The 13,439-nt window shown below is 43.4% G+C and overlaps 1 protein-coding gene across 1 annotated transcript in view; it reads left to right on the top strand.

Annotated features, from left to right (window-relative positions):
- The window catches only part of LOC124717237 (arylalkylamine N-acetyltransferase 1-like), a 71,073-nt gene that overhangs the window by 55,062 nt on the left and 2,572 nt on the right, over positions 1–13,439 (top strand). Inside the window, exon 4 of the mRNA XM_047244040.1 lies at positions 3,451–3,575. Coding sequence (XP_047099996.1) covers positions 3,451–3,575 — 125 coding nt within the window. The remainder of the gene's footprint in view (positions 1–3,450; positions 3,576–13,439) is intronic.

The raw sequence follows: 13,439 nt of genomic DNA, 5'->3' as shown, positions 1-13,439 counted from the left end.
TAAAAATATCGGCTTCAGACTGTAAATATACTGCCGGTTTTAGAGCTGTAGATTCAAGTATTGATTTATTATCAGATATTCTGTACATTAACGAACGGCGTATCCCCTTGGAGCAAGAATTGAAAGGAAAACGATGCACGTTCACGCTTTCCGATAACCACTTTTCTAAAAATGATACTTCATGTATTTGTAAGTGGCACAGTAAAAGGTGTCCGATGGGTCCGCCGCTCGGTATCGTCACATACAAGATATGTCTGGGACTCTTCATGTCAACTTCTCTGTTTTCTCATTTCTACCAACACCAGCGACCTAGCAACTGTAGTGTCAAAATTTCGTGGTGAGGTAAACGTTGCAGGTTCTGTTGGTAGAGCCGAGCGCCGATTACGTCAGCATTTCCGCTCACACGTCTGCGCCTACCGCAAAGACAAAACCTCGTCATTTAGATCTTTGTCCATCATTTTCAGCAACTGTTTTTGAAGAATGTCGATATGAAGAAATAGCACACTAGTGTTAAAAATTGTTTTTTTGACGCCACTGGCGTGCTGTGTCTACTCATTGTAAATCTTGTTATTCCATTCACAGCGCTGCCACACCCCCCCACCCCCCCACACTCCTCCTAAACTTTCGTCTTTTGTACCACATATACTTTCTTTACGGTAAATGATGACACACAAAACAGTTACAGGATAAAGATTTATTAAAATTCTTGACCAAGGTTTCGGTATATATAAATATACCTTCATCAGAAGTAAAATACCCTGAACAGGAAGACACTTTCATTAGCAAAAACTTGGCATCGGAAATGAGAAAGAAAAAACACTATAGCTTAGGTAACCGCAAAATTACCAGAGTATTACAGGCACAAAAACTTTTACTCACTTACTAAAATTACTTTTTGCAATGGAGATTAATAAAACAATTGTGCCAAAGGCGTCGTCAGCAGTTAAGACATCATCTCCTTTTATACAACATGATAGTGGACACAGGGTCGATGCGAGCACAGTTTAGCATCAGTACTTCGCCTATTAACTATCGTGACGAGAGTGTGCAAGCCCTAGGGCAGATAGTTTCGCCGAGAGAGGGCACTTGCGGTATGTGCCAGACACTCGCGCACATTAAAATCCATGGATACATACACATGCGCATCAAAATTATTAAAAGTTGTGCTGATTCAAACCTTCTTTCTTAATAAATAAAACATATCAGAACCAGTTAAAAACATCTATGTAAAATAGAAAATATGGAAACAATGCCAAGTTTTTGCTAATGAAAGTGTGTTCCTGTTCAGGATATTTTACTTCTGATGAAGGTATATTTATATATACCGAACCCTTGGTCAAGAATTTTAATAAATCTTTATCCTGCAACTGTTTTGGCTGTCAGCAATTACCGTGAAGAATTTCAACAGTTGCTGTGTCAGCCATGTTTCAAATCTTGAAACATATACTTTCATCAAAGAGTCAAAGAGAAAGATTGGACGTGATGAAAGTTCAAAAAGAGGTAAGACTCCTTCACACAACGAAGGTAAAATCAAGTACTATAACAATTTCAAATATTTATTGATAATTGCGAAAATATATAATATAAAATAAAAATACCGGCACTCGAAGTTGCCATTTCGATATCGATACATGAGGGAGAAGAATATCGCCGATACATATCGTTACACTTGGAGAAAAATATGGGTATATCGATATTTCATCAACAGCCCTACACGGCCACCTGTTGTTCTCTCTAGTCAATGGACTCTTCTTCACCTAATTTACACAGGCGACACTACGTCGGAGAAGGTCCACCGCTGGTTCTGTAATGCAAGGCAGGGGTTCGGCACGCTGAAATTTAGCTGGAATGCACCGGAGAAAATATGCATCTGGTTGAGGATGAGGTACCGCACACGCCCGCCTCCTCTCGCCTGTTGCCTGTAAACTAATCGAGGACGTGCCCTTTTTGAAGGTCAAGTTAAGCTGTTTCGCAAATAATTGTAATGGAAGGGGTAAGAGGCGAGCATTGTTTCTTTACTCTAACGAAAAGACTAGAGCTCCGATTGGTGACTAATATTTTGACGCGGTCTTCTCTGGTACTAATTAGAAGAGTGCATGGGATTTCTGACAAATCTCGTTTCAACAAATCACGATCTCTCGCTGGCTGACCCCGGTTTTGGTGCTCTTTTGTCTGCGCCGTCAGAATTCGAAATACGCAGGGTTCAGAAAACATTCAGGGTCACATAATGGTGAAGTACGCTCTAGTACAGATGGCGTTTCCAATCTGGTGCCGTGAAGAATGCTAAATTCGCGACTCGGTGTTTGAAACTAGCAGACTGGCGCCGTGTGAATTTCAGCAACGTCACGATAACTTTAGACGTTACTCAAATCCGTACTGATGAGTCTTATTTTAGTTACTTCAATCATTTCGTGATTCTGGAGTGGATGTCTAGTACAGTGAACCGGGTTACCACGTCCTGCTCGTTAACTTGTCAGATTTCCTGTGCATGTCCGAATATCAGCTCTCCGTGTACCATGGGTAAAACATTTATCTCCGCCATATCGTTTAAAGGCGATTCATTCGCGATCTCCGGAAGTAACACTTCCTTGATACTATGTTTCCCTATACCTTTCGCGTGAAATGTCCGTGTCATATGTTACTGAGGCTGTTTAATACTCCGTGTGCATTTCGTTAATTCTGAACAAACACGTTCGTTATGTTTAGCTCTTTCCCATGTGTGTTGATTCTTGTTAAACGAGTATGCACGACCTGCCTTCCTTTTGCAATAATTTCGGTTGTTAGTAATATCCGTCTGTCTTTTATTATGGATGAACCAGGGCCATAAGGCATGTTTATATACGAAGGACATGTTCCTTTGACAGTTAATTTATGCAAATCTTAATTCACTGTTAACAGCCTTTGCTTAAGAGAGGTGGCAGAAGCATTTCACCGTAATAAAGAAAGTGATGTTTTCGCCACCAGCTGGAGTCAGAAAGTCACTTCTTCCATACAAACAATAGTGTTCTCGTTTGATGAAACAAACAAATAAACTTTAAATTAGAAGATAATTAATTTGTATGTGGTTAAGTCTATGCCTCAATCAATTAAATCACTAATCTGTGGGACAACCTGCTTACTACTATCGAATTAAGATGCTGCTGTATGTATACGTTACTGGAGGAGATGGCATACAGGAATCTTGGGCTTCAGACGCCGATAGCTTACCACACACACACACACACACACACACACACACACACACACACACACACACAAACGCAAAAATGATTTGAGGGGTTATGGCCGCTCTTCTTGCAATCCTGGTCCCAGCAGGGATGGGTTACAGCAAGTGTAAACACCTTGCATCAGTATCTGTAATAGTACATAGTGTAAGGTTAGTGTGTTTATTCATGCAGGTAAAGTATCATTTGTGAATGCGTCATTAATAACATATTTGGCGCATTGTAGGTGTCAGAGAAGCTGCGTAACATGTACCCTGACATCGACCATCACCAGGTGGAAGTCCTCGGGGGATCCGTTGATACAGCAGTAAGGCGCCGTGGGATCATCACGGATCTCATTGAACACAGCAGGTCAGTAGCAAATAAATAAATAAATAAATAAGCACCAGACAGCTCTTCCTGAATAGTGTTCCTTATTAAGATCTTCCCCCCCCCCCCCCCCCTCCAAGGAGCTCCCGGTTTTTCTGTGAATTCATGCAAGGCACACATGAATCCCGAAGCTATCAGGGCCCACTCTTCCTTCCTGTGCTGCATTTCGTTCCCCGTGCCCTTCCCTCCCTGTTCTCGCTCCTTCCCCTCTCCCCCCTCCTCGCCCTGTCAAGATACTCTTACTTATGACGACCTGGCTGTCCACATAGTTTCCTGTCTTCCTTCAGATTTTGTTTCCCTTGCCTTTTATTTTTCAACCTTCCTTTTTGACGTCTTTGATTTCCTTTTGGGGTTTGACCACCATGTCTACATTGTCTCCTCATAGCTTTGTGAGCCGTTTGGTGAAGCATCCCTAGCATTTATGATGTGGAAACCTCTCTCTCTTTCAGTCCCTCCTTCCTGCCTCACCATAGACCCTCCTCCACCTCACTATGTCACCAAGCCCCCTGGCAACACAGGGATCACACTTCTGATGCCTGAAGCATTGCCTCCCCACGTCCCTGTGTATGCCTAGGAGAGATTGCTTGTCATTCTGGAACATCGGAAAGGCCTGCAGTGGCCGCTGTGACAGACTCTTGTCATGTCTGGGTGGCACTCATGACAAGAGCCCCCAATCTGACTGGATGGTATCAGGGTGGATGCTTTGCCTGTGAAACGTATTAAGCTCCAAAATACGGGACGTTCTTCCATGGCTATCTCTTCAGTTGTTAATGGAATATTTAAACTGTTCATATGACCCTGCAGTCTTCTCTTCCCTGGCTACACCCTGGGAGGAAGGCAAAGCTCGTCAACTTGGGGTGAAACACTTTCAAATGGTTCAAATGGCTCTGACCACTATGGGACTTAACATCTACGTTCATCAGTCCCCTATAACTACTTAAACCTAACTAACCTAAGGACATCACACAACACCCAGTCATCACGAGGCAGAGAAAATCCCTGACCCCGCTGGGAATCGAACCCGGGAACCCGGGCGTGGGAAGCGAGAATGCTACTGCATGACCACGAGCTGCGGACTGAAACACTTTCCCCACTACCTACTCTGCACTAACACTGACGGGAAAACGTTCACCATCAACGAGCAATTATTTTTGTGGAAAATATCGTAGACAAATTTTGCGAATTGGAGTCTCTCAATAAGATGCAGTTGGGTTCACTGTTGATTAAAACCTCTTCTGCCAGCCAGTCTGCAAGCCTTCATGCTTGTAACCGTCTTGGCGACGTCCCAGTGTTCATTACTCCTCACCAGTCTTTGAATGTGTTTCAGGGAGTCATTTTTCATAGGGGCCTCATCCTTCAAATTTATGAGGAACTCTGAACCTGTCTGGAAAGGTGGGCCATTCTTTTTGTTTAATGTGTTCAGAAAGGTCATAAGGATCATCACTCTGTTACTGGCGTTATTATTCTGACATTTGAGGGAGATACCTTCCCACAGATGGTCCAGGTTGTGTGTTACTGGTGTGAAGTGAAACCGTACGTCCCGCCACCCTTGAGGTGTTGTCAGTGCTTGCATTTTGGGCCCATGTCTTCCCAATGTACGATGGCCCTCTACGTGGTGAATGTGGACACTCATTCCATGGGAGTAGCCCCCGTGTTCCACCGCCAGTATGTGTTAATTGTCAGAACCATCACCATGTTCGCCAGACTGTCTGGTTTATAAGAAGAAGATACAGGGGTATATGTTCCTTGATTATTTATCCTATGATGAGGATCGTCAGAAATATGACCAATTTCACCATGTGTCGATGACATCTATGCCTCTGTTATATCCTTTACCCCTCCTCCCTCCACGTCACTCGTCCCACCCCACACCTCTCCTGCAGTTCCCACGCCCTGCCCTGCAGGTACTGTTTCCCTTCCCCAGTGTCTCCCTTCTTCGATGCCTGCTGGTAATAGGGCTTCCTACCAGGACCCTTCCCTCATGTCTCCCAGGCTGTAGGCCTGCTGCCACAACTCGACCATGGGACACACTATCTATGCATCCCAAGGTCACCTGCTCCCTTTCAGTTCCAGAAGTGCAGAAGCCTGCTCTTCCTCAGTGCCCTGCCCTCCTTGACCTATGAAGGAGGAGAAGGAGAAGAAAAAGAAGACACAGGACAAGGCCTCCCACCTCATAACCTGAGTCTGACCTCTTATTTATGGATGTCACCCTGTCCTAGTTGGTGATGGATTGTGACCCGATAGTGTGATTGGCTCCAGCTGTTTCAGCTTCCTTTCGGATCCCATATCATCCTTATTCAGTGGAACTGCAACGAGTACTACCATCAGCTCCCACAGTTTCAATCCCTTATTTCGTTTTACGAAGCAGCTTGTGTCACTTTCCAGGTATCTCATTTTACTGATGCTCACTCACCAACCCTTCCTGGGTTCCATGCTTTGTCGGAACCAGGTCGGCCCTTTTAGGGCTTCTAGTGGCATTCACACATTGGTACATACAAATGTCGTTAGTACACGGATCCCCTTTTGTACCACATTGAAAGCAGTTGCCACCTGGATTCACTTGGACACAGCGGTCACAGTTTGCAGTCTCTACCTGCCTCATGACAGACCACCTACAGTTGGTGTACTAAATGCCCTCTTTCAGCTACTTCTCCCCTCCCTTCCTTCTGCTTAAGGATTTTAATGCACATGCAGTGCTTTTTCGTCTAGTTTGGGGCTCTTCATTGACAATTTTTTGCAGACCACGACACATACCTTCTTAATGATGCTTCCCTTACTCATTTTAGTGCCACATATGGCACTTTCTCTGTCATTATCTTTCGTTCACTTTTCCTCCCGTCCACTTTTTCCTTCCTTACAATGGTCGCCAAACGATGACCTCTGTGACAGCGACCATTTCCCATTGATTCTCTCATTTCCTTCCAGCCTCCTGATAGCCAGGTTTCCTTGCTGGGCTTTCAAATGCGCTGACTCCCCTCTATATACCTCCCAGGTGCTGTTTACACCATGTTGCTGCAGTTTTCTTCTATTTTCATAAGGGCTACAACACAGCTCGATGCCAACAAATCCTACTTACACTCCATGAGTAAGGTCTTTGGGGCCCCTCTCCCATTACTTAATGCTCTGAATGATCAATGTGACAAAAAAATGGCACTGTTCTCATCTCTCCACAGACACAGCAGAACGGCATTCCAGAGGGCTCTATATTAAGTGTCCTTCTTCTCATTCTGTTAATGAACTTGTGGTCTTCATGAGACTCTGCTCTGTAAGTGGATGATTTCTGTATCTGGACTAGCTCCCACTCTGAGCCTCTGTGGAATGACAGGTTCAGGGTGCCATCTGGTGCACGTCAATATGTTCTCTCCCCTAGAGTCAAGGGTAATGAATTTGTCACTGTACTAATGACCATCCTGATCTGGAGCTCTACTGCAAATCCCAATACCTGACCATGGTTCCCCAGTTCCACTTCTTGGGTCTTCCTTTTCACAACCAGCTTACTTGGTTGATCCATATCTGCCATCTGTAGGTTCACTGTTTTCACTTCCTTGCCCACAACTCTTGGGGTACAGATCGTTCAATTCTTCTTCACCCTTATCGGACGTTAGTTCTGTATCGTTTGGACTATGGTTGTCCAGTTTGTTGACCCATTGCCCCTTCCACACTGCTCCTCTTTGACCCAGTTCACATCATGATATCAATTTAGCCACCGGTGCCTTTCACACTAGCCTGTTGGTAGTCTTCTGGTTAATGCTGGAATCTCCCTCTTTCTGGTTCAGCTGTCCCAGCTGCTGATTTCTATACCATAAGTATTCACTCTTCCCCTGCTCCTATTTTTGTGGATTAGGGACATCACCCACCTGCTGCTGACCATCGGATGGGTTTACTGGATGGGCACCACTTCACTTCTCCCCACCATGATTTCCATCTTCCCTCCTTTTCCTCTCGTTTTTTTACACTGATGACCCTATATCCGCTGATTACATTTTCTATTGGCATGGAACACCATCTCTCGTTTGCCACATATAATATGTTTACTGTGGAATTGATAGCAATCTATTGGGGCCCCTCTGCTTTATTAAGCAGTCCTCACTCACCCAAATTTTGTTATGTACAATGAGTGGCCATTAGGCAATTGCTCGGTGCTTTTTCCCACCGCCTCCTGGGCTCTGCCATCCACGACCTCTTCTCACCAATCTTGGGAATTCTGCTTGTTCAGTTGATTTCCTTTAGGATTCTGGCCATATGGGTATCCTGAGTAATGAACTTGCTGTTTGTCTTGGTGGGAAGAGGGGTGGGGGCAGCTACCTACTCCCATTCTCCATGACCCCCAGCCTCATGTCAAATCCTTTTTTTACTCAAACATGGGCCACCTCTCCGGCGGCTACCACAGCCCCCCGCCCCCTCACTAATAAATCCTTTGTGCGTGAATATGTGTGTATATGCTGTCTTCTGTTTCAAAAGAAGAACTTTCCAGAAAGCTTAGTGTTTAGTGGTCTTTTTGTTATGCCTTTCCATGACTCAGTATCTCTGCTATATGGCGAGCAACAAAAGACCTTTTCCTGAAAGCTTGGTGCTTAGTGGAGCTTTTGTTATGTCTTTTTGCGACTCAATATTTATGCTATATTGTGAATAACAGTCTGTCCTTTTCATTAATATTGTCATTTTTCAATGTTCTATTTTGAATTTCAGCTGCTGAAAATTCTTCCAGGTTCTATGGCGGTGGTCCATGGAACTCTTCTATCCCTGATGTTTCATCCAAGGCTACGCTGGACATCTTTGGAGGTGCTCCTGGTTGTGCTGAGTCTTTCCGACTGACGAGTCAGATGTCAAAGAGCAGCATAAATACTGTGGAAACTGGGCGTGGTCTGGATTTCACGCGATAGCAGAGAAACCTTGTCAAAGATAAAATATAACTATCGATCATAGTATGTCAAAGATAAAACCTTCTAATCGATTCTGTAGTGCCACTGTCCATATATTGCTGAGTGTCATATATGGACAGTGGTGCTACAGAATCGACTAGAAGTTTTTATCTTTGACATACTATGATCGACAGTTAAATTTTATCTTTGACAAGGTTAATCTCTGCTATAACGTGAAATCCAGGCCAAGCCCAGTTTTCACAGTATTTATGCTGCTCTTTGACGTCTGACTCATCAGTCAGAAAGACTCAGCACAACCAGTAGCACCTCCAAAGATGTCCAGCGTAGCTCTGGACGAAGCGTCAGGGGTAGAAGAGTTCCATGGACCACCGCCATAGAACCTGGAATAATTTTCAGCAGTTGAAACATCTGGTCGCGAAAGCCTTCATTGTACTATTTTGAATTTGCTTCATAAACAATGTGTTACACAAAGCAAATGTGAGAAGAAATTATAATGTTTGCAGTGGAACATTTTGTAAAATTTTGTCTTTACTTTTTGTTTGTACTTATCAGAGAGAAATGTGCTTACTTTTATTTTTGTTTTCTTATGCCTCTACCTGACAAGACAGAATAAGTTTTTGTTTCCTATCATCTCCAGTATTAACAATAAAGCAAGATGCAACATTTATTTTGACCACTGTATGTAGGCTTTGTAGCTGTTATAACGAGTAGGAAGAGGTATAATGACGTGTATGGGGTGGACAAAATGAAACTGGCCCCAGCCACTTCATAGATCAATCCTTTCTGGTGTTCGATCACTTTCCAGAGAGTCACAGTTGTTATTCACTTCCAAGCCGGTTTCGCGGCATTTTGCCGCTAAGTTCTGCACTGCAGACTTTGCTAGAGGTTTTGCAAAACACTAAAAGTCGTAACTCCTTGTGCAAATAGTTCAGCACACGCCTTCGTCGAATTACGCTTTGCATAACACTCGACAGAGAACACGTGCTGTTTCATCGTGAGCGCCATTTTTTGTTGTTACATCTGTACATTCCTGCTCCCCTCTCTCAAACGTCATGCCGCAGGAAGGTACTCGCGACGGAGCAAGAAGGAGAAGCGCATGCGCAGATATGTGACAGAAACGATTGGTGCATCGAAATCACGGTTTTCAGCATATTACGTGAGGGAACAATTCCCCTGTTCATTGGCCGGGTGAATTCCGAGTCAGTCTTTTAAATATTTCACTGGACGTTCGTATTTTGCCGACCCTATACGGGGCGGTTCAGCTGCCTCTACCGCTATCGTTTTATACAACCCGCAATGTTATACCTTGCCGTAGTAAACCACTCTCGAGATTTTCATACTCACTACGCGCAAACTGTTAGTCCTAGACAAAAAAAGTGAATAGAGCTTTTTCTAGGATATTTAACGCAGTTAAATTTTGCGTTGGGATATGTTTTCGCCGATGGCAACGGTTTTAGATACTCAAGAAAAACGTACAAAAGTGACGTCCAAACGCACCTCCACCTCTCGCTTATCCCTCATCAGTCAGAATTTCTAGGGTGTTGTTTGAGGCACTTCCTCTTACCACTGTACAAAAATTTGCGACTCCACCAACTATTCCCAATATTCGATCATTTTTTATCTCTATAGATTTGGCTATTACGCCACCGGCGTAGTTGGCTACTTCGTTAACATTATTAATTTAAACGTGTCGGTAAGAGTAAAGAACGAAATATGACTTATGTAAACGTTACGATAACACTAATTACGTTGGCAATTCGATCTAAACTCAAACCTTACAAGCATAGTAGTTTAGTAGTCTGAAGGCCGACAATTGCAACGATGTAATTGTTTTTCTATGTTAGTAAAATTCACAAAATCGTTAGGTAAAATTTACACATACTCCAACTTTACAATTTGTATGTGCTCGAATAAGCGCGTGGCGTAATGAGGCCAGTCAATGAAGACAAAACAGGTCGAATGTGGGAAATAATTTGTGCTATCAGAAATATTTGTACAGTGGTAGGAGGGAGTGCCATGAACAACATACTAGAACTCTTGAGAGATGGTGCGTGAGTGTGAGTATGGGGGTCTGAAGGTCATTTTAGTACGTTTTTCTTGGATAACTGGAAAACTACAGCTCCTAGCGAAAACATATCACATAACAAAATTTAACTACATTAAATTTCCTGCAAGGAAATTCTGCAGCGAGCGAGAGAATATGAAAATCTCGCTCCTGGTTTATGATAACATTAGGGGTTGCATAAGATGACGGCAGTACGGGCAGCTGGCTCACCCTGTATACGGGATGAGGCGCTTAAAACTGTTTTTGGAAACAACTCGAAAACTACAAATAAAATTTGAGAAAGCTTCGGAAAAAAGTTGTTCATCTGGAACTCGACCCTCCGTCGAAACTCTAAGGGGTGGGGGATCAGTTTGGAAATCTTAAAAAGAAATCCCCTTTCTTTACTACATATTCGGATTCTCTGGGAAAAAATACGTAACTTGGGTATTTGCCACCAGTTTCGTTCCGTCCTCTAACTGACACAAATAAAAATTGGTTAAAAACCGTTGAAAAAAGGATCCCAAGAAATACAAATCAGATTAGGTTCCCAGGAAGTTTGAAAGGTGATTCTTCTGAAATCTTTAACTACAATCAGGTTCCTTATAGCAGAAAACTGCTTTACTTTGTCGACATTATTGGTATAATTTCTTTCACAGATGACGCTCAACTTGCCTTAACCAGTGGGGATTAATAATCGATATAATGCCGATTTAGTTGATAGACGATTCGTAGAAGTTGTTTCATCAGAGAAAAATATCTGAAACAAAATCATCATAGGGTGCTATTTATATCTATCTAAAAAAGTTCAAGTAGTTCGGAGCCATCCATCCTACTTCCTGATATAACGATTGGTGATGTGTATAGAATTAGTGTTCATACAGTATGCGCAGAGCACTTTTTTCGAAATTCCTGGACCTCGTGCGATTTGCCGAGACTTAACGTATTTTTAGGGTTCTGTGGCTCAATCCGTGAAAGCTGAACCCTTAGACGATCGCTTTGTCTGTCTGTCTATCTGTTTTGTGTATCTGTGCAACTGTTAAGAGCCCTTTCTCTCAGGAACGAGTAGACTATAGAGTACAAGTTTCTAAGTCAGTGTATAAAAAGACACAGCCATTTATGTCAGACATTCTGGTACTCAAAAACCCACTCATCAAAACCGACAGGATACTTCCCGTTGAGCTAGTCATGAAATTTGGCAAGAAGCAGAGTTGAAGTGCACAAGCAACCGAAAAAATCCGAAATTGGTATTTTTAATTATATCAAAGGCAAAAGAAATTCTTATGCAATTTGTTATCAGACTTCAAATTTGGATTTAAAACATTCTCGAGAGTCTTGGGATATCTGGTACCGTTATCTTTCCCGTACCAATGTCGATAATAGACAAAAATCGTCAGTATCCTCGATTCCCGGAATAGATGAACTGTCTGGCTATGTAATACACTAAAGAGGCAAAGAAACTCGCACACCTGAGTAATATCGTGTAGGGCCCCCGCGTGAACTCAGAAGTGCTGCAACACGACGTGGCATGGACTCGAATAATGTCTGAAGTAGTGCTGGGGGGAATTGACACCATGAATCCTGCAGGGCTGTCCATAAGAATACGAGGTGGTGGAGATCTCTTCTGAACAGAACGTTGCGAGGCATCCCAGATATGCTCAATAATTTACATGTCTCGGGAGTTTGGTGGCCAGCGGAAGTGTTTAAACTCAGAAGAGTGTTCCTGGAGCCACTCGGTAAGAAATCCGACGTGTGGGGCATCGCATTGTCCTGCTGGAATTGCCCAAGTCCGTAGGAATGCACAATGGACATGAATGGATGCAGGTGATAGGACAGGATGCTTACGTACGTGTCACCTGTCAGAGTCGTATCTAGACGTATCAGGGGTCCCATATCACTCCTACTGCACACGCCCCGCACCATTACAGAACCTCCAACTTGAATAGTCCCCTACTGACATGCAGGGTCCATGGATTCATGCGGCTGTCTTCCTACCCGTACACGTCTATCCATTGAAAACAATTTCCAACAAGACTCGTCCGACCAGGAAACATGTTTCCAGTCATCAACAATCCAATGTCAGTGTTGCCAGACCCAGGTGGGGCGTAAGGCTTTGTGCCGTGAAGTCATCAAGGATACACGAGTGGGCCTTCGGCTCCGAAAACCCATATCGATTATGTTTCATTGAATGGTTCGCACGCTGACACTTGTTGATGGCTCAGCACTGAAATCTGCAGCAATTTGAGGAAGGGCTGCACATCCGTCACGTTAAATAATTCTCTTGAGTCGTCGTTGATCCCATTCTTAGAGGATATTATTCCGGCCGCAGCGACGTCGGAGATTTTATGTTTTATCGGATTCCTGATATTCGCGGTACATTCGTGAAATGGTCGAATGAGAAAATTCCAACTTCATCGCTACCTTGCAGAGGCTGTGTCCCATCTTTCGCGCGCCGACTATAACACCGCGTTTAAACTAACTTAAATATTGATAAGCTGCCATTGTAGCAGCAGTAACCGATCTAACAACTGCGCCAGATACTTCTTGTCTTACACTGGCGTTACCGACCGCAGCGCCGTATTCTGCCTGTTTACATATCTCTGTATTTGAATACGCAGGCCTATACCAGTTTGACATCTTCAACTTTTTTAGTCCTGTCTACCTCAGTTGCGTGTAACATTACGGTATATTGATAATATTTACTTATGGACCGTCTGACAGCAACTGAATAAAACACAATTTTAGTGCCATACGCGTTTCGCCTTTATTTTCTGCAAGGCATCATCAGTGGCCTGGAATATGTACATATGTCAGCTATTTAATTTACATTTTTTGTCACTGTGCCTAAGGGTCATAAACAGTTCTGGTGGTTGGTATTTCCTATTAAGTAGTAATGTTTTGAACTGTACTTACAGGTTGCGT

This window comes from Schistocerca piceifrons, chromosome 9 (assembly GCF_021461385.2).
Source record: "Schistocerca piceifrons isolate TAMUIC-IGC-003096 chromosome 9, iqSchPice1.1, whole genome shotgun sequence".
NCBI lineage: Eukaryota > Metazoa > Arthropoda > Insecta > Orthoptera > Acrididae > Schistocerca > Schistocerca piceifrons.
Note: the sequence above shows the minus strand (reverse complement) of the source record. Positions and strands in the feature narration are given on the sequence as shown.